Genomic DNA, 20,504 nt, shown 5'->3' with positions numbered 1-20,504 from the left:
TAAATGCCATCATCATCATTAAAGGGATCTAGAAATCATCTATGTGAACAAATTATCCATCTCAACATAAAAAAAAGACCCATTAGTTTGACAAACAAACCGATTTCATCATCCAGAAAAAATGGTCAAATTTCCATATTAAACACACACATAGAGTGGATATTCATAATCTTGATCCTGAGCCTTGAAAATAAGAAAAACTCATCATCATAACGATGGTTTATAATAAACAGCTTGATTAATAACAAATATTGTAAATAAAGTGGCCAAAAATAAAATACAATAGATGAATGTGCAAAACAAAAAATGGTGCTGTCGACTGTGATTGAAGATTTTTACACAATTTATTAAAATGAGAAAAAAAACGAGATTATTATTGTGAAACTTGAATAAAAATTCTGTAAAAAAAAAGAGATCTAGACTTTTAAGATGAACGAAACTGGGAAAACTCTTCTGTTTATCATGTAAAATAAATATGTTGTGAATATATAAACATGTAATAGAATAGAATAGATGTGGATATCATGTGGAGTGTGTAAACGATATATATGTCTAGTTGGAGGATAAAAGACAACAAAAAAAAAATGAATGCGGCTTTTCATATCATTTTATTATCATAAGTTATGTCATAGTAATTAGATGACAAATTGTTTCCAATATATCATGTCAAAAAACGATAAATGGTATTTAAATAAATATATATGACCACCAAAATGGACAAAACGTAAGGATTTTCATACACCATATTAAGATTAAGATTAAAGATTTGAAAATTCATACATCGAGAATTGATTGGAAATATTTGAACAAACTTAATTTGCTGATTATTATTATTGAAAAAATAAAAAAATTGAATTTGATTTTATGATCACAAATTATTTTCTAGTTGTCAGTAATTACTCAATTTGATTTGTATGGACAGAAATAAAAAAAAAAATCAATTCAAATCAAGAAGAAACAAATATGAACAAAGTGTAGCAAGCAAAAATTGCTTTTTTTTGCCTGTCAAACAGAGAAATCATAAAATTCAACATACAGCATCTGTTCGATTCTAATTCTACGGTTCTTAATAATATGATGATCGGTGAATGTATGTATGTATGTATGTATGAATGTATTATTCGATACGTATTCAATTCCAATGAATGAATTTGTATAAGGATTCTTTTTCGCTTCGGTATGCACAAAAAAAAATTGAGACCAAACCACAACCATATTTGTCATCAACATTTTTTTTTCATCTATTACAATCTCATTGTTGTCACCATCATCATCGGCGATATCGTTATGTTCGGCATCTTAATATGTAGCTGATTATTATTATTATTATTTTGAATATCTATGATTCTATCCCGAAAAAAATTGGTTCTGAAAAGTAAGGAAAAGCAAAATCAAAGAAGAAAAATTGCTTACATCTGTATGATGGTGACACTTATAAGATGGAATATCAAATCAAATCAAATCAGAAGCAAATCTTTCGTTTCAAAAATTCAATGAAATATAAAAAGGGAAAAAATGTATATATGGTTTTCATAAGTGAAAATTCATTCACAAAACAGACCAACAACAACAACAAATTTACACGAATATATACAACAAAACACAGATGACACATCATTTGCATCTCAATTGATTCTCATCATCTTGTATGCGTGTGTGTGTGTGTGTGTATGTACCGTATGTATTTATGATTGCCTCATAAGTGGCGACCAGCATATCGAAATACGGAATAAATGCTAAAAGAGACAGGCATTTATAATTTCATACATAGCCATTTTATGCATTCATACTTTTTGGTTTATATTTGAATTCATCATCATCATCATCATCATACAATACAATGAATATGAAATTGAACGCCTTCAGGCTCCATATATATCAAACGACGATCCCGATGGCAACATATTCTATAAAAACTTTAACAGACATCACCTAAACCAATGAACAAAAAAAAAAAATAATAATAATAATAACCGACATTGGTTACAACATCGAAATCGACAAATTAAGGATTCGATATGCTACAATCACATAGAATTTAATGAGAAAACACCTTTTTCTTTTTCTGATACACAAACACACATACACACACACACGCACACTTAAATATACATTTTTCCACTTATATCAAGGGCTTGATATTTTTTTTTCCATCCTCCAATCAATCAGCTCTAAAATATAAGGAATATAATAGACCATTGAATCCAAATATGATCATGATGATGATGATTATCATCATGATAAATAAATGATTTGACGATTCAATGGATATTATAAACTTGTAATATATATATTATATAATGGTGTGTAGTAGCTTTTATGATTTTGAAAATTGAAAAAAAAACAAAATAAAATCACACTGTAATAATAATAATAATAATAATAATAACCAGTAGCAAAATGATTGGACCAATGAAAATTATTTTGTAATGCTCCCTACACACACGAACACATGGATTCACTTGTTTGAAATTTCAATCTCAAAAAAAAAAAAAAATTTTCCAATCTATCTCTATACAATCTGCCGATAAAGATAGATAAGTCTTTTGTGTTTTTTTTTCTTTTCATAGATTTTTTTTTTATTGGAAACTCTCTCTCTCTCTTGTTTTTTTTTGATTAACCGGCAGCAGCCACATTTTCACTTAAACTGTCAAGAAAAAAAAAATCAGTACAAGTGTTGTTATGGTATTTCTGTGTTAATAATCGAATCGAATGGGTAAGCAACACAGAATGAACGATTGATGAAACAAAAAAAAAACCTTTTCTTTAAAGTCATCCAATCTATCTATCTATCTATCTATTATCAATACTAAATAAACAATGACCATCATCAATCCATCTATCTATTGGAAATGCAAAAAAAAAAAAAAAATATATAGAGAGATGAGTGATGCCAATAAGTCATTACACGGCGACTTAAATCTCTTTGCTTGCTTGCTTTAACATATTTGGTCAATTTAAGCAATAGCCATCATCATCATCATCATCATCATCATATCGAATCTTATGGGACCATCATCTTATGAAGATGAATTTTTTTTTTCATCTTGATTTTTTTTTTGTTATCATAAAGGCGCTAATAACAATCATAATCATCATCATCATCATCTCAAGTTAAACCAAGATGATGATGATGATGATGAATCCATGACAGTCATCCATGTCAGTCATTGCATCCATCACCATCATCAAGTAGTTGCTTGTTCAAATTGCTACTGGCTGAAGCTTTGGGTTTAAAATTTTTTTTTTTTTTTGTTTCTACCAACAACAACAACAATAACAACAAGTCGACCGAAATTATCGATTAACAGACATAAAGAGAGTGAGAGAGAGAGAGAGAAAAAAAAAATCAGCCGAGAGTTTCAAACTCATCATCATCATCATCCAACAACCATAACAAAGGATGGATAGACATATACACATATTAGACGGCTTTAGACGACATAGGGCAAAGTGCCAAAAAAAAAAGATGAAAAAGAAAAAAAAATCAAAAGCCAGATCAGATTTGAAAATTTGTATGTGTGTGTGTGTGTGTGCAAGTGTGTATAAGCGAATTATTATTAAACTGAGAAAAAAAAGACAGGTAGTCATGTTTAGCTTCAGCTTGTCTTTTTTAGTCTATTGTCCGCCGATTTTGATATCAATCAAGAAAATCAAGTAAGAGAAAATCAAATCAAGCTTATATATATATGAGATAACACAACATTTGGGTCGGTCGTCATTATATAATCATATACATCATATGGTATCGACATTCTGGATGGATTGGATTTTATTTTATATTTAATTCAACTATAAAAACGACTTTTTTTCAACCTACCAAGGGGTGACACACACACACACACACAAACACAATCCAGTTGACACTCGATTAGATGGTAATTAGTCAAACGAGTGAATATTTTTCAACTTTCAACATCAATCAATCAATCAGGAAAAAACCTTTACTATACATTGGTAAATATGCGAATAGAGAGTCGAAATTGAATTCCGAAAATAATTATTCAATCAGTAATAAAAAAAAAACAACAACAGCAACAACAATCATCATCATCCCAACCAATCGAATCGATCGTTCGTTCGATCGATTGATTGATTCTTTATTTCTTTTTCATTCATTGATTTATTGAATACAAGAAAAGATTTCACCTAAACAAAGATAACAACAACAACAACAACCACAGATGAATTTATTCTCTAATTCTCATTGTGTTTAGATTGGAATAGATAGATAAAGCCAAGGGAATCACCATCATCATATAACCTTAGTTGCTAGTCATCAAGAGCAAAAAAAACCAATTGAATTGTATCGTGCCTATGTCATAATGTTTGGTTTCTTTTTTTCTTGCCGGTATTTGCTACGAACAGTAATCTTAGCTTGGAGAAAAAGATTTTAGGCTAGAGATCTTTTTTCCTACACATTCACAGAGCAGGAGAGAGAGAGAGAGAGAGAAAGTCATGTTGAGTGAGAAACACAGAGAGTTAGGTGTAAAGCTCGAACAAAGAAAAAAGAAAAGGAAATTAATTTCATCCGAGTGTGACAAATTGAACACATACACAAAAAAAACAACATAACAACAACAGCAACTACTATTTGGCCTGGAATTATCGAGAAACGATGAGCAAAAAAAATTGTTGAAGACCACCGAATAATAATAATAAGAATGGATATTAGCCATGTGTTATAGCTTAAAATGAATGAATAGAATCAGCCATCATCATCATCATCATCATCATCAACAGCAATGGTGTAATTAACGTACATTCATTGTATATGTCATTGTGATATATGCACTTGTAAGAAAAATAATATTCTTTTCTTCTTCTGTTGTTCTTCTAGATCTCTTTTTTACAGTTGAAAAAGGTATACACTGAGTCATCCACACAAAGGTGGTAGGTAATTACAATATCTTCAATTCTATATTTATTTATACAAGATTTGTGGGCAAACAAAACGACCATGTTCATATTCATAACACGTGCAAAAATCAATATATTAAGAAATATGTTGTCAAAATATATTGACAGAAGTGTAGAAAAAAAAAATCAACACATTTGCATCGTGTTTGTGTATATCACTGTGTTGTAGTAATATAATCTACAATGAAACACGAAATCCTGAAAATAGAAGGCAACAAAAAAAAAAAAATTCATCACTGACAGACAATGGCAAAAAAAAAAAAAAAATTTGCACAGGTGTTCACTTCCTCAATGATGTGATGATGATCATCATCATCATCATCCACTAATCATCAACGCGCATCTAATCAAATAAATAAATTGCTATTTCTTTTGTTAAGGTTTTTAAACAAATGATGATCAAAACAAGCACATTTAAAAGTGTCACCACAATAAGCAATTATTGAAATATAAATGAAAATTAATAAATGTCAAAATTATGGATAAAACAGTTATATATATCCAAATATCATATAATCATATATAAAATAGAAATAACCACTCATTTTTAATCAATAACATCGATCAAATTGGATTAAGCAAGAAAAAAATAAAATAAAATAAAAGGGTTGAATCAAAAACAACAGAAAAAAACAAAAAAAATTATCCAAGCCATATCTAGCCAAGCGTATATTTTTCATTACCACTATCCACCATCGACTAAAAGTACAAAAGTTATATTTGATTCGAGAATGTATTATATTCCCATTACCATCATCATCATCATCATCATACAGGTATGAGAGTGAAAATATTTGGACAACAACAGCAACAAAACAAAACAAAAAAAAATTCATTGAATGTGTCATCGTTAGTGGGGGGTGGGGGGAAATGAAAAAAAAGTGGCTCGATGTTTCAATTGAATTCTATGTGTTCACACACACACACACATAAATGAGATGATTCGGATTCGAATGAATGAATGGTGGCCAAGAAAATCTATCTCATTCAATATACAAGACATGTTTCTTTGTTGTTGTGACATGAAAATTCTTTTGGCTTCAACTTAAACACCACAACGACGACGACGACGACAAAGATGACTAACAAAAAAAAAATAAAAATAAAGATTTTCTGTGGTTGGATGATTGTCACAATAAACGACGTTTTTTTTTATTTAGCTGATAAACAAAAAAAAAACCGCTTCTATGATATTCATCTGTAATGTATGAATGGACGATGGCTGTTGAAAAATCGTTGCTATATTGCTGTTAAAGGATTTGACACATTATTTTTCGTTATTGTCCTTGCCATGATAATGATTGAAAGCATTTCTCATCAGTCTCGCTTTATGGATGTTTTTTTTTTATTTTCTTGGTTATAAGATTTCTTCTTTTTTCAAAAAAAACAAAACAAGAAAACCTGGACTTTATTTCACCTTGGACAATAAAAACAAAACAAAGAATGAAAAATTGAAAAATAATAAAAAAAAAATACTTGGATCTATCATCTCACACACACACACAAAGACAATCTTATTATGATTAATTCGTCATGCATACACATGTCATTTTTCGTAGCACATCCATCCATCCGTTTTGTAGAACAAAAAAAAAATAAAAAATAAAAACTAAAACACAAAAAAAGACCATAGGGCTATACACCCAAGGGGATATTTGTATGGATGAGGGGTGGTGTCAATTGTTATTATTATTATTCGGTTGGCCGATAATAATGCTAAAGCCAGGTAGTATTTAGCCAACAATAACACAAGAAGCAAATGATTGTTACCATTTATTATCAAAACATTAATATGATAATAGTTACCATATATATTCATGATGTTGATCCTCACCACAAAATGATGATCGAAGACTATATATATGTTCAATGGAATAATACACACACACACACACACACACCACAGGATACACATACAAATAGACAACACCAAGAATCAACAACAATAATGAAAAGCTCAGAAGCTGAACAACAACAACAAAAAAGGGGAGAAATGATTCAATTATATTATACAATTGAAATAAACCCAAATGTCTGGCAATACAAAAAATGAAATGAAATGACGAATTGCTAGCAATAGTCAATTGGACAGGCATATTGTATTTTTATGTGTGTGTGTGTGTGTGTGTGTGTATGTTTGTTTGTATCAACATACCTATAGCATCCGTTGTCATCATCATTGTCATTTCGTTCCACATATTGACTTTTTTTTTTGCTTGCTTGCTTATATTCAAATTGGTCATCTCAAATGGATTTAAGAATAATGATGATGATGATGATGATGATGATGATGTTCATATACCAAGTGTGTGAGTATATTTGTCTCTGTCGGTGATAAGAGATATAAAACACTAGAATAGATAGGTCTCATTCATTCATTCTTGATTTGAATGAATGAATGAATGAATGGATGATGGACAAATCTCACGCCGTGTTGCTTTTGCATGGCCACAACCACCACAACCACCACCATCATCATCATCAATCCACCGTATCGAAATGTACATATCGAATTGGAAAAAAACATACCCACACATGCAAACCAAAGAAACAAAAAAAAAAAAAAAAAATCCAAACTATACATTTTCAATAACAAAATGAAAACGAGATTTGCAACACAACAACCACAATCGAAGCATAAATTGTTGAATTGAAAGATAATAACAACAACAACAACAAAAAATCAGACCGTAGGAACAAAAACTCTCACCTCCTCCCTTCCTGTTGTCGTTCTTGTTGTCATCGTTGTTGTTGTTGTTGTTGTTGTCTTGTCATATTTGCTCAGATTGAAAAGCAAAAAAAAAAAAAAAAAAAGACTTTCACCCGAGAATCATTGCGAGATCGATGGAGAGAGAGAGAGAGAGAGAGAGAGAAAGGAAAGAAAAAAAAATTCGGCAAATTGATTCACATCAATTTATACGGCACAATGTGATTATTATGTGTACAATGTAATCAATATATAAATACCATAACACCATAATCAATGGTCTAAAAGGAACCTATGTAAAAGTTTATAGAAGAAATAAGATTTATAAATTAAGGAAATGGAATCCAAACACACACACACACAGTGACGACCTTGCATCTTTTTTTTTATTTCTTTTTGTTTGTTTGTTTATTGTCACATAAAGAAAAAAATTTAAAAAAAAGAGAAATGATGTATACATGAATTTAAAAAACATTTTATTCTCAAACATGATGATGATGATGATAATGATGAACTATTGAAAATTGAAATCAAATTTGTCGGTGTTATTCAAACATGATATTGTACAAATATAATAATATTGAGAAATGGTTAATGTCATCATCATATTACGCACAAACACACACACACACATAGACATAAATCAACTGAAGTGGACATGTGAAATGATCCATAATATGTGTGAGATCTGAATATCTATAAGATTTATAGGCAATGATGATGATGATGATGATGTCTATCCATCTATCTATTCATCCATCTTGTTATTGATGTTCTGTTTGCATTCAGGATGAATGTCCATGTTATTCTTTTTTTCTTCTTTTCCATGATTTGGATTTCAAATTCGTCAATTTGTATATGTGTGGTATGTGTGTGTGTGGCAAAAATCAAAATTAAAAAAAAAAATGAAAAAAAAATCATCACACACCTTTATTGACAGAGTCTCGACAAACCGAATAATAAACCTATTGAGATTTGCAAACACACTCATATACAAACACAAATTTTTTCAACTTCACAAAAAAAATATATGTCGTGTCCTTGTAAATATATACATATATAGAGATAGCTATCGGACTTGTTGGATCGATCATTCTTCATCGTCTTTAGGTTAATCGCGGCATTCAAGTTTTTTTTTCACTTTCACGTCTTAACGAATGACTAACACAAACGAAATACATACACACACACACACACACACACACAAATACAAGATCAATAAACGTTTTTTTTCAACATTAAATATTTAGTCGACAATCGACGATGAGTGAATGGTAAAAGCCCCTTTTTTATTCTGGATTTGTAAGCTAGCCACGGCATTAGATTTGGCTTTTCGGGTTTTTTTTCCTTATTGGACAAGGTCAGTCAGATTGCCATAATCAGTCGCGGTGTTTTTCTCTCTTTCTCTCTCTCTCTCACTTGAAATCATTCGACAATCAATCCACTAGGCCAGAGTGAAAGAAAAGGTAATTCAAATCAATCTATCCATAATAACAACAATCGATTGTACCGGACCTAGTCAAGTCATGTGTGTAACAAATCAATGACAGAAATGGCAAAAAAACCGACCGAACCAATTGATTCGGAGCCATATAAGCTATAATGAATGAATAACATGAATGTACAAAAATATGACTCTTACAATCTAAGCTGATTTAGCCGTCAACGATTTTTTTTCATTGATCATCAACGGTTGGTGAGCCTTACATTTACCTGGTACCTTGTTAAGTATATATGTGTGGCCAAAATACCTCAAGGCAATGAAAATCAGGTAATATTCAAAACCAATTAACCATTCCACGAGCTACAATGATTCAAAGCAATCAGCTAGGCTTGGTTATTATTTTTTTTATTGGATTGTCAGTCAATCTATCCCAAAATTTTGCTTGCTTTTACTTTACGCTTACGATTGATTCTTGATGATGATGGTTGTCAAAATGCCAAAAATGTTGTCGAATATGAAAAAAAAGATCAAAAGTAAAAAAGTTGAGAAAAAGGATTTCATTTAGATTTCGAATGGTCTCAATAATAATAAAATACACATACATATGCACAAAAAAAAAACACTAACATACAAAAAAAATAGAGAACCAAAGAGTTTCAATAATAAATGTTGGCAAGATTTGTGAATGCAAAAAGAATTTATATATTCATTCAATTATAATTATCAAAGGCAAAGTCATCAATAAGAAAAATAGAAAACTCTAAACCCATGTAATCGGTTCGCCTGTATGAACACATCTTAAAACTTTTATCCAATTCTCTCTCTCTCTCGCATTCTTTTTCTTTATTCAATATTGGTCCAACAACCAAATGAAGATATAAGGTCTGTGCATGTTATTAATAATATCATTAGCAACACAAACACACACACAGATATAAACAGACACAGCCAGACAAAACAGCAAAGATGATTATCTAGCTCTAAGATTAAATTAGCACTTTCAACGAATGATGTTCCTGTTGTTGTTGTTGTTGTTGCTTCAAAGAGTTTGGCCTTTTTTTCTCTCAATAATTCAAGTATATAAATGAACAAAGGTAAGAGTATAGAACTGAAAAAAGCGTTAGCGATGGGGAATTATAATTCGAATAAGATTCTGAATATATACTACTACTATACTACTATAGAGAAAAAAAACAAAACATACAAACATATAAATGATGTAATGGATGTAGAGTCCATAGAATATGTATGTATATGTAAATCGCATTCTTTTAGTAAAAAAACAAAAACAAAAACAAAATGGAAATGGTTAGAATAAAATCCTTAAGCTTGATAATAGCAGCTTTTCATCAACATACCACCACAAAAATATTACGATGACATGAATCTTATTTGCTATCTCATCTATAATCTTTCTGTCAGAGATTAACTAGAAAACAATGAGATTGTGCAATACAAATAATAAAAAAAAATATCGCGTGCACATATAATAAATACATGAAAAATCTTTCACTTGGGATTTTTCGGGATATACATTTTGTGTTCATCATTGTGTATATACCGTTGCGTTTCAACATATCATACAAATCGAACAATATTTGATTCAGTCACATTCACATAATTTCAATAATGGTAATTCTTTTTTTTATTATCTAGTATGAACCGCAAGAATTGTCTTAATTCTTTTCAGATTTTTTTGCTACTACCACTGTTACCATTATCGTATTCTATACAATAAATAAATCAGGATTGAATCGAATGGAATCTTATGGATTTTATCTGGCTGTATATGGATGAATGAAAAAAAAAGAAAAAAAAATAAAAACCAAAGTAAAAAAAAACGACCATCAAAGCACATGACGATCATCATCAACAACAACAACATCAATGGAATCTCGAAATAATCGAATTCCAAAAAAAAAATAATAATAATAATACAGGAGAAAAAAGTTATATAAGCTTGCCAATAGCAGTGAAAATCTGCGGAAATGGAGTTTCTTTTTTTCATCTTCTCTTTCTTTTTCTCATACACACGATTCAAAAGGATATAAGATTAACGATTACTGCTGTGCATCTACACACACACACACACGAACACACGAACACATAGATCCATCCATCCAAGAGAGCAGCATAGCAACCCCGACGAAGAATATCGGATCAATTTCATTTTGGTTAACGAGAATTTTAGTTGACACTGGCATGCAATGCCAAAGAGTATGCGCTATTTGAGACCCGAGAAAAAAAAGGAAAATGAACGGGCAAACAGGAGCCAAAACGATCACATGGATGGATGATCAATGATGAGGATCATCATCATCGGTTTCTCAATTTTGACGGTATCAGGTTCGTCATCATCATGTAGAAAAAAAAAATAGGAATTAATTCATACCGATAGCTTCAGAGGAATAGCTCTGGGATAACAAGAGAACCAAAAGGTAAGGAATTGGCAAACTTATTCTAGAAATGTAGAACGCTACAATCGTTTTTCTTTCCAGATTCCATATTCACGGTCGAAAGATTCGAGTTAGAAGCACGAATCTGGATTTTAATGGATGAAACCAAAACCAAATCAACCAGCCAAATATAACCACATTTGTATGATGGATATATTAGAATCGACTGATGATTGTCTGTTTCATATATTTTCAATTATGGATCGATTTTTATTGCAAGGTAGATTGAAGATTCTTTTTTTTCCATTATTTTTCTATTTAGATCTCGAATTATCAATTTTGAAAATGCATCAACCGAAAAAACCTGCATTGGGATTGAAATGACGGGATTTTACAGGACGAATCTATTCACAGATAGATAGATAGATAGATCTTTCTCACTCTTCATGTATGCGTGTGTATATCAATTGATTGAATCGAATCGACGGAGAAGACTGATAGTAGAATCCGGGAAAATTTAGTAAATCCGACAGCTGTTGTTTATATCCATGCATTCAGCCATCCATTCATCTATGTTTGATGCATGTAACCATATATATCGTTAATCGTTGAGGACATTTTTTTTGTCTTATTCACTATTACCATCAAAAACAATTGCAATGAAATGTAATGGAAAAAGAGGAAACGATCTTTTTTGAATCAACGGTACTTATGATAATCATGCACCGGAAAATGGAAGAAATAATAATTTAATTCTATTTTAACTCACATGGTCAGTAGCAGCAGCTGCCGCAGCAGCGGCTGCTTCCGTTAATGGTGTCTGAGTGTTGGCAGCTACCCATGCTTCAGCAAAAGTTTCCATCATTGATTGAAAATCCATTTCGAATTGAACGTGTGAAAAAAAAATAATAAGGACTGGAAAATCAGTTCCGTTTTTGATTTTTTAACAAATAAAATCTGTTTGTCACTTTGAACAATAAATATATTGCATCACAAAAAACACGCACTCACAGATACAAATAAAAAAGACCAAATAAGACACGAACAATCGAATGAATGATGTTATTGAATCTTTCTTCGGTAAAAGAAACAATAATATTGACTGGAACACAATTTCAACACACAGGTTGTATTAGTTGTTAAATCATAATTATTTTGATTCATGTATTGAAAATGAATTTATATCCAAAAAAAAAAAAAAAAATGTATTGAAATCGGATAACCGGGTCGGCGGTCGAAAAAAAAACAGTATGAAAGAAAGAACAGACGAGTTTTTTTTGTTTTGTTTTTGTTTGTAGACTTATGGAACAAAATGAAGCCGAACGATAACCAAGAATCAGAAACTGTTATAACATGCGAAAACAAAATAACACACCACTGCCAATCACGTTCAAACTGAACTGAAAACCGATTCAATTGTGCCTGTTAAAATGAAGAGATAAAATAGCGCGCCAACATTCAATGTTGTAGATGATAGCAGCAATGTTTTATACAGTATATTTTCAAACACGGATCGATGATCAACTCATATTTTAATGCTGCTACAACAACCGGTGAACAACTCCTCTTTCTATCTTTTTTCTTTCTTTCTCTCTTTTCATTCTCTCAGAAGATACGTCTGTATCCGTGCTTTATCAGTGTATGCCTGATTGTGGTTTCGATCTTCATCATCCTCCTCCTTATCATCATCATCATCATTCTCATCAAAAGAAAGAGGTATGAGTATACCTGGACACACATACGAAGAATAAGTCAGTAATACATATACGCATGCTGAATTTGGACAACACTCACAGAAGTAATTAGATGCAATTAGATGGGTGGGCGTTTCTCAAACGGAATACCTTAGCTTAATAAGAAATTCATTCGGAAATTCTTAGCTACCGCTCCCCAATTCCATATATATCGATTTATCGTCATCATCATCATCATCATCGTTGGTCTGAAGTTCCAATTGCAACTCAAAGTCACAGTTAATCCTGTCAATCAACTCGATTCTACTGGGCAATAAAAGGTTTCGGTGTAGATGTCGCCTTCTGGTGTGACGTTCCAGAAACAAATGATTATTTATATTGGTAGTGGTTGTTACTTTCAATTCAGTATCAATATTTTGAATGATAATTATGGACATAAGCCATACGTATTAAACAAATACGATCATAATGGCCAACTAGATCGGTCGATAACAAAATGACAAATCACGAAATTTGAGTAGAAAAGAAAAACGAAGAAATGAAATGACGACCAAATATTCTCTTAGAGTGCTGGAATATTAGAATCAATCGATCAAATGACGATCGATCAAGTCAGGTTTGGTCGGCGCCCAAAACTTATCGAAGGTCTGAGATCTTAATCTGAAAGAGCAAAAAAAAAAATCCAATCACAATACAAACATGGCCAATGAATTGATTATAGCCGATTAATTATCCGATGGATTTCTACAATACTCATAATGACAGCCCGATAGATCTTTTTGTCTCTTCCTATCTTTAAGTCTCATCGGTCATCGGCGAATCATCGTTATCGTTAACGTAATGTCATGTTGAAATATCTTGGCTAATGCATCCATCTATCATAATCCATTATGGCAATTGAGATTAATCACTTGTCATTCATTCATTGGATTCAAATCAATTGTAATTATTCATTACTCATTGCTCATCAATCCGATTGATGATGATCCTCCTGAGCCATTGTCTCCTTTTTTATTTGTTGTTTTTTTTTTCTCGAATCATCATCATCTTCATCATAGAAGAAAAGCTAAAACCCAACCAAAATCTAATCAATCCGTTCAGCTAAAGTTCAGATAGTCATACACTTACAATTGGATGGACTTCGTGACTTAATCAGGCTTCAAGCACCCAAAAAAAAATTGTTAAGCCCGAAACGATCATCATCATTGAATGAAATAAAATAAAAAAAAAATTCGTTTCAATTATCACGCAACATATATCCTCTCTCTCTCTCTCTCTCTCTCTCTCTCTCTCTCTCTCTCTCTCTCTCTCTCTCTCTCTCTCTCTCTCTCTCTCTCTCTCTCTCTCTCTCTCTCTCTCTCTCTCTCTCTCTCTCTCTCTCTCTCTCTCTCTCTCTTTCATTCATCCGTCGATTGTGGTTGTCAATTGACCTAACACAATTGAGCCATGGTCATCGATTCTCTTACACTCACATTCATTGACTTTGATCCTCTTTCATTGTAAATTGTGCTCAGGTTACCTGTAGTTGTATTTTATACAAAAGATGTTTGGATTGACTATTGGGTGATCCATTTTTCAAATCATTATTATTATTATTATTCTCATCTCGGTGACCTTTGCCAATGATCATTATTATGATAACGATAAACATATTGTATATATTTTATGGTAATCGATGTTCGTGTTTTAATAAAATTTATTATTATTTACTTGGTTCACACACCAATAGCCAATGATTGTAGTTGATCATCATCATCGTTGACCACCGTCATAATGGAAAAAAAGATTCAAGAATTCAAAAAAAAAAAAAAATAAATAAAAAAATTTCAATAATAGCCATAGTAATAACACGGGCATATTAAAAGCTATATATCGCCATTGAGCATTATTGTCCATTCTTCGTTTTTCTATTGTTGTTGTTGTTGTTGTTTGGCTGCCGAATCACATCCAATTCATCATCATCATCATCATCATCATATGAATCAATGGTTAGATTTTATTTTATTTTTTGCTCTTATTTCAATCTATAGCCATCGGTTATGTAAACAGATTACCGAATAGCATCAGAAAAAAAATCAATGTTGAACAATGAAACAAACAAACAAAGCTAGATACACTCTTACTGAATATTCATTTGCCAATATTATCTATGTTATTGTATAGATGATTCCATCATCATCATCATCATTATCGATGAGAGAAAAAAAGCCGGTCATTCTTCTTCTTTTTTTTTTTTGGAAGCAAGATTGAACGAGGTGTAATTGGTCCTATCATTCAGATTTAGCTTTGTGGATTGTGGAATCAAAATAAGAGAAAAAAAATCAATTTATACAACGGGCCTATTACAATACACAGTTCTGTAGCATCATCACCATCACCCATGTGATTATCGTGATTGATTGACGTATAAGCAGCGAATGATCACCAATTGCAAACAATTTCAAATAGATTCAAAAAAAAAGACGTGAACATCCATAAAGAGAGAGAGAGAGAGAGAACAAATATAATCTTCTGAGCCTATAATAATATTCAGTTCAAATCATACGCACATAAACACACACACACATTGAATCAATTTTAAATATGAAAAAAAACTTCCCCTTTACACAAGACATTAATTTCATCATCATCATCATCATCATCATCTTGTCTTTACGTATTTATTGACAAAAAAAAAATAAATAAAAACAAACGCTAATCAAGTAAATGAGCTTTGCCAATTACGAATCATTTTTTTCTCTCTCTCTCTTTGGTTTTGAATATAATAATTTTATATTGATCATGGTGATGGTCATTCATTTATGATATTATTATAATGGTGATGTGTACACTATGGTTTTATACCTGTGTGTGTGTGTGTGTGTTCAAGTTTATTATCGTTTTTTTTCATTCTGATGCTTCAACTTGATGATTCAGGCTATAATAATAATAATAATAATAAAATGACAATTGATGATGATGCTGATGATGATGGTCATATTGTATATCCTACATGATGATGATGATGGTGATATGATCTTTGATTTCATAGCCTTTACGACTAATTAAATCAACTATATTCACTATTGATTCACTGTGATTGTAGGTGGAATTAATGATGATGGCAATGGCACTATCAAACTATCATAGTAGCTTCTGATTATTATTATTATTATTAATGATGAACAAATCAACTACAGCCTTATAAGATAATAAAAAAAAATATCATGAATCGAATAAATAAATAGTCATAAACCATTCGTTTGGGTGAACGTTGATGATGTCCATTGTCAAATGATTTTCTTTTCCTCTGATTCACATGATGATGTTGATGATGACCATGGAAACAAAACAAAACAAAACAAAGAAAAAAAATCCGATTCTTATGATTTCTTTGGTTCATATATGAATAACAAGTATGAAAGCAATGAAAAAATTCTCATTTTTTTGTCAACACATTACCTTTAATATTGCTAGCTTCTTGAATCACCTGAAAATGGATGTGAAAGAATAAATATTTATTAATTTTTGTCGTATGCATGCGAATAAGTGACAGTTTTGTTTGTTTGTTTGTTGTTGTTGTTGACGAATCTGGATTCAGTGATGTTTGGACGAATGAATTATCCAAACAAGTATGATGATGTACAAAAAAAAATTAGCATTTGAATTGAAAAATTTGTTTTGAATTTTTTTTTTATCGTCGACTATGATGATGATGATGATGATGATCAGAATAGAATGAAAACATGAAAACATGATACGAATGCTGCATATTTTCGATGTTTATTGGACAAAGTTTGTTTGTGATCGTTTGTTTTTTTGTTTTATTCATTCATACATTCATCATAATCATCATCGATGAACCCGAGAGAGAAAAAAAAACAAATTATTTCGAAAGAATTTTAGACAATGACAAAATACGAAAAAAGATTTTCCAAAGATTCTACTATACCATTGTGTGAAAGTATGTGTGAACTAATTTACATATAAATACAAAACTATATCAATGTTCAAGTGAAGAGGATTGAATCATCACAAAATAAAAAAAAGGAAGGAAACACACTACTATTAATGCTGGCTGGACCATATAAACCCGGCTACATGACCCATACATACACACAAACATTAACTATTCGGGCAAAAGCATTCCCGTGTTTATTATACTCGTGGTTATTATTAGTTTTGCTATTATTGTTGTCCAAAACTCTCTTTCTCTCTCTCTCTTTTTCTTTATGAATAGACCAAACAAACACGACCAGTAAAAATGAAAACCATTGATAATGTGTGGTGATGTTTATTTGTTGCCTTAATGTTTGAAACGGTTTCCAGTGTGTGTGTGTAAGTATCTGAATGTGTACTTATGATAATTTTTTGAATCCATTCTGGTGTCAACGTGTGTGTGTGTGTGTGTTTATTTATTTCGTTGATTCAAGGCAAGATTCAATTTTTCCACTATATCGATCATGAATTACTTGCTTGTATTCGTATATGTGTGTGGGTACAGTATCATGTCCATTTTTAAAATTATAGATTCCGAATGAAAAGTGATTCAAGTTTTTTTTCTTGCCTCTCTTATCGATTATAATATTTATGAGCACCAAACGATCATCAGTTTAAAACACGTGTTTTATATTTTTCCACCTAAATGATTATTGGATAAAAAGCTAATTCAAAATTTTGTCTTAATGTCATCATCATCATCGTGTAGGATGGATGTGCCATGAATAGCCATTTTTTTGATTTTGTCATATTCACGACTATTCACATTTTCTTTCTAATCATGCATAAAACCCAATGATGATCATGATGATGACGATGATCAACTATCTTCATTCATAAATTTATCATCCGACGTAAAACTTTTTTTATTTTTATTTTTTTTTGATTCAAACCAAAAATTCAATTTTTATTGTTGAATTTTAAGTTTGAAACCACATCATGTCAGCGCCTACGAATGAATTCCAATGATTGAAATAAAGTTAAGTGTTTTTCTTTTCCCCTTCTCAATATTGTACATAATGATAATATGGACAATAATAATAATAATATAATAGCAAAACGAACCTAATTGCTACAGGTGATGATAGTGATCATTCATTCAATTGCATCGTTATGTTGGCCATCAATTGGACGACAAAGTTCTTTCCCCTCACAGTCTTCTTCTTTCGTCGTCATCATCATCATAATCATCACTGGGGTCACCACAACACACACACATTTGTCACCATATCTATCATTGGCAATCTTGCTTTTTTTTATTCTCTGTTGTTGATTCAAGCGAAAATAGTTTTATCGCCATGGTGATGATGGCCACAATTGAAGTTTTTTAAAGTGAAACATCACATCAACTGGACACTAAACTGAAACTTCCTTTTTTCTCTCTCTCTCTCTCTCTCACGTTGATGATTGTCATAAAGTTATGCTCGGGTTTTTTTATATTCGAATATTTCAAAATTTTTTTTCGGAATGGCTTTAAAAATTCACATTCAAAAATTTTAGACAAAAGACATCATCATCATTGGTCAAATTGGATCTCTATTTGGTAATCATTATGATTATTATTATTATTATTATTCCATCATTATCGCCACAATGATCATATGGATGCTTTTATAGTGACATCTTCTCACATTTATGATACCGGTACAATGGAAACCATAACATTATCTATCATAACAAAAAAAAAGAAAAAAAATGACTGAAATCAATATAAACATAGAATATGATGATGATGATCATTGTTACTTGGCAGAAGAATTTTATGATTTCTTCGTTTTTTTTTTTTTTGTTTTTTGTTTTTATTTCACTAAACAACCATGGCATCATCATCATCATCATTCGGGTATTATCTTCAAGCTTGATCATTCGAATATCTGATCGATGCCGGCCGAATCTTTTGTTCTTTTTCTTTAGTCATCAAAGTTATGTCGTATAATATATTTCGGACATGACATGGGAGCATTGGTTTGTTTTTGTTTTGTAAAACAATCATTTGTGATTTGTGTCCCTATCAACATTATTGTGGACAAACGCATACAAAAAAAAACCACTCGAAACATTGTCTTGTTGAATGAATCAATCATATATATATATCAAATATATGACTTAATGAAAACTATATCTAATAAACTTGTCTTTATTTATTTTGTTTGTTTAAAATTCGAGAACAAAGAATTGAGCTATCAATTTTAAATTTTTTTTTCTAGTTATGTTTAAACCGATGAGGAGGATGATTGTTAATGATGAATACGAATATGAGATATGATATGATATTGTTACTATAGTAACATTAGTATTATTGCCTAAATTCATTCCCATATAGTGCTCTGCTCTTAATGTTGATGATCGATTTGAAAAAAAATCGGATTGAAATGAACAATATTTTCAAAAAAAAAAAAATAAAATAAAATAAAAATATTATAATCAGATAACTTTACCTGTATGATCAATTTTTTTTTTGTTTGTTTTGTTTCGGAAAAATAATTACTATTACTTTTAAGCGCTTTTGTGGCTTCATAGATTTATATTAATAAAAAAATAAATTGAGCCTTTCATCATCCTCTTTTGAGACATAGACACCATATACACAGAACATAGAACATTAATTTATATATATTATTTATATTTATTATTGAAAAAAAAATTGAAATGAATTTTGTTGTTTGTTTGTTTGTATTTATCGATATATTCATTCAATAATCTCAATCTCCGGTTTTATTTTTTATTCGATATTTGAGATAGTCAAAGGATATTGACAATGTGAATATTATTGAATTGATATGGAATAAATTGAAAAACAAAAAATATTTTTTTTTCAAAAAATTGTCAACGCTTATTGTGACTACAATTGTTAAAAGATAAACAGATAGATAGAAGAAATCAAATCGACCACAGTTAGTGAAGTGCAGCTTTAGTCAATATAACTCTGTCGTAATGACAATCAAAACACAAGCAGCGGATATAGAGAAAGAGACCATAAACCATCCAAACATTTCTAACTCAAAGCCGATAAGGCCAAAGCACACTACAACAGAACAAAATGAAAACTGTAAATTATTAACGATTATCTTGGCCAAAAATCTACCCAAACATTGCTGTCGCTTGGAATATATTATGGACGTATGGATATAAATGAATAAATGGGTACTTGTCGACGTTCACGATCTGTTTTCATTGATCATACTCTTTTGGAGAGATGGAATGATAAATCCAAAAAAAAAAAAAAAATGAAAATTTCTCTTTATATGCAATGGGCGACATCTAATATCACGAATGACAACTATTCAAAATAGAATTCGAAATTATGAAAACAATTAGATTATTTTATAGATTTATTTATTTATCAAAAAAAAGTTCATAAAGTT

At 30.7% G+C, this 20,504-nt stretch overlaps 1 protein-coding gene across 1 annotated transcript in view; it reads right to left on the bottom strand.

The window, feature by feature from the left end:
* Positions 1-12,873, bottom strand: part of dve (SATB1_N and homeodomain domain-containing protein dve) — a 96,947-nt gene extending 84,074 nt beyond the window's left edge. Inside the window, exon 1 of the mRNA XM_047057686.2 lies at positions 12,237-12,873. Within this exon, the coding sequence (XP_046913642.2) occupies positions 12,237-12,347 (111 nt within the window). The 5' untranslated portion in view covers positions 12,348-12,873. The remainder of the gene's footprint in view (positions 1-12,236) is intronic.
* Positions 12,874-20,504: the final 7,631 nt, after the last annotated feature.

This window comes from Dermatophagoides farinae, chromosome 3 (genome assembly GCF_024713945.1).
Source record: "Dermatophagoides farinae isolate YC_2012a chromosome 3, ASM2471394v1, whole genome shotgun sequence".
NCBI classification, from domain to species: Eukaryota; Metazoa; Arthropoda; class Arachnida; order Sarcoptiformes; family Pyroglyphidae; genus Dermatophagoides; species Dermatophagoides farinae.
Note: the sequence above shows the minus strand (reverse complement) of the source record. Positions and strands in the feature narration are given on the sequence as shown.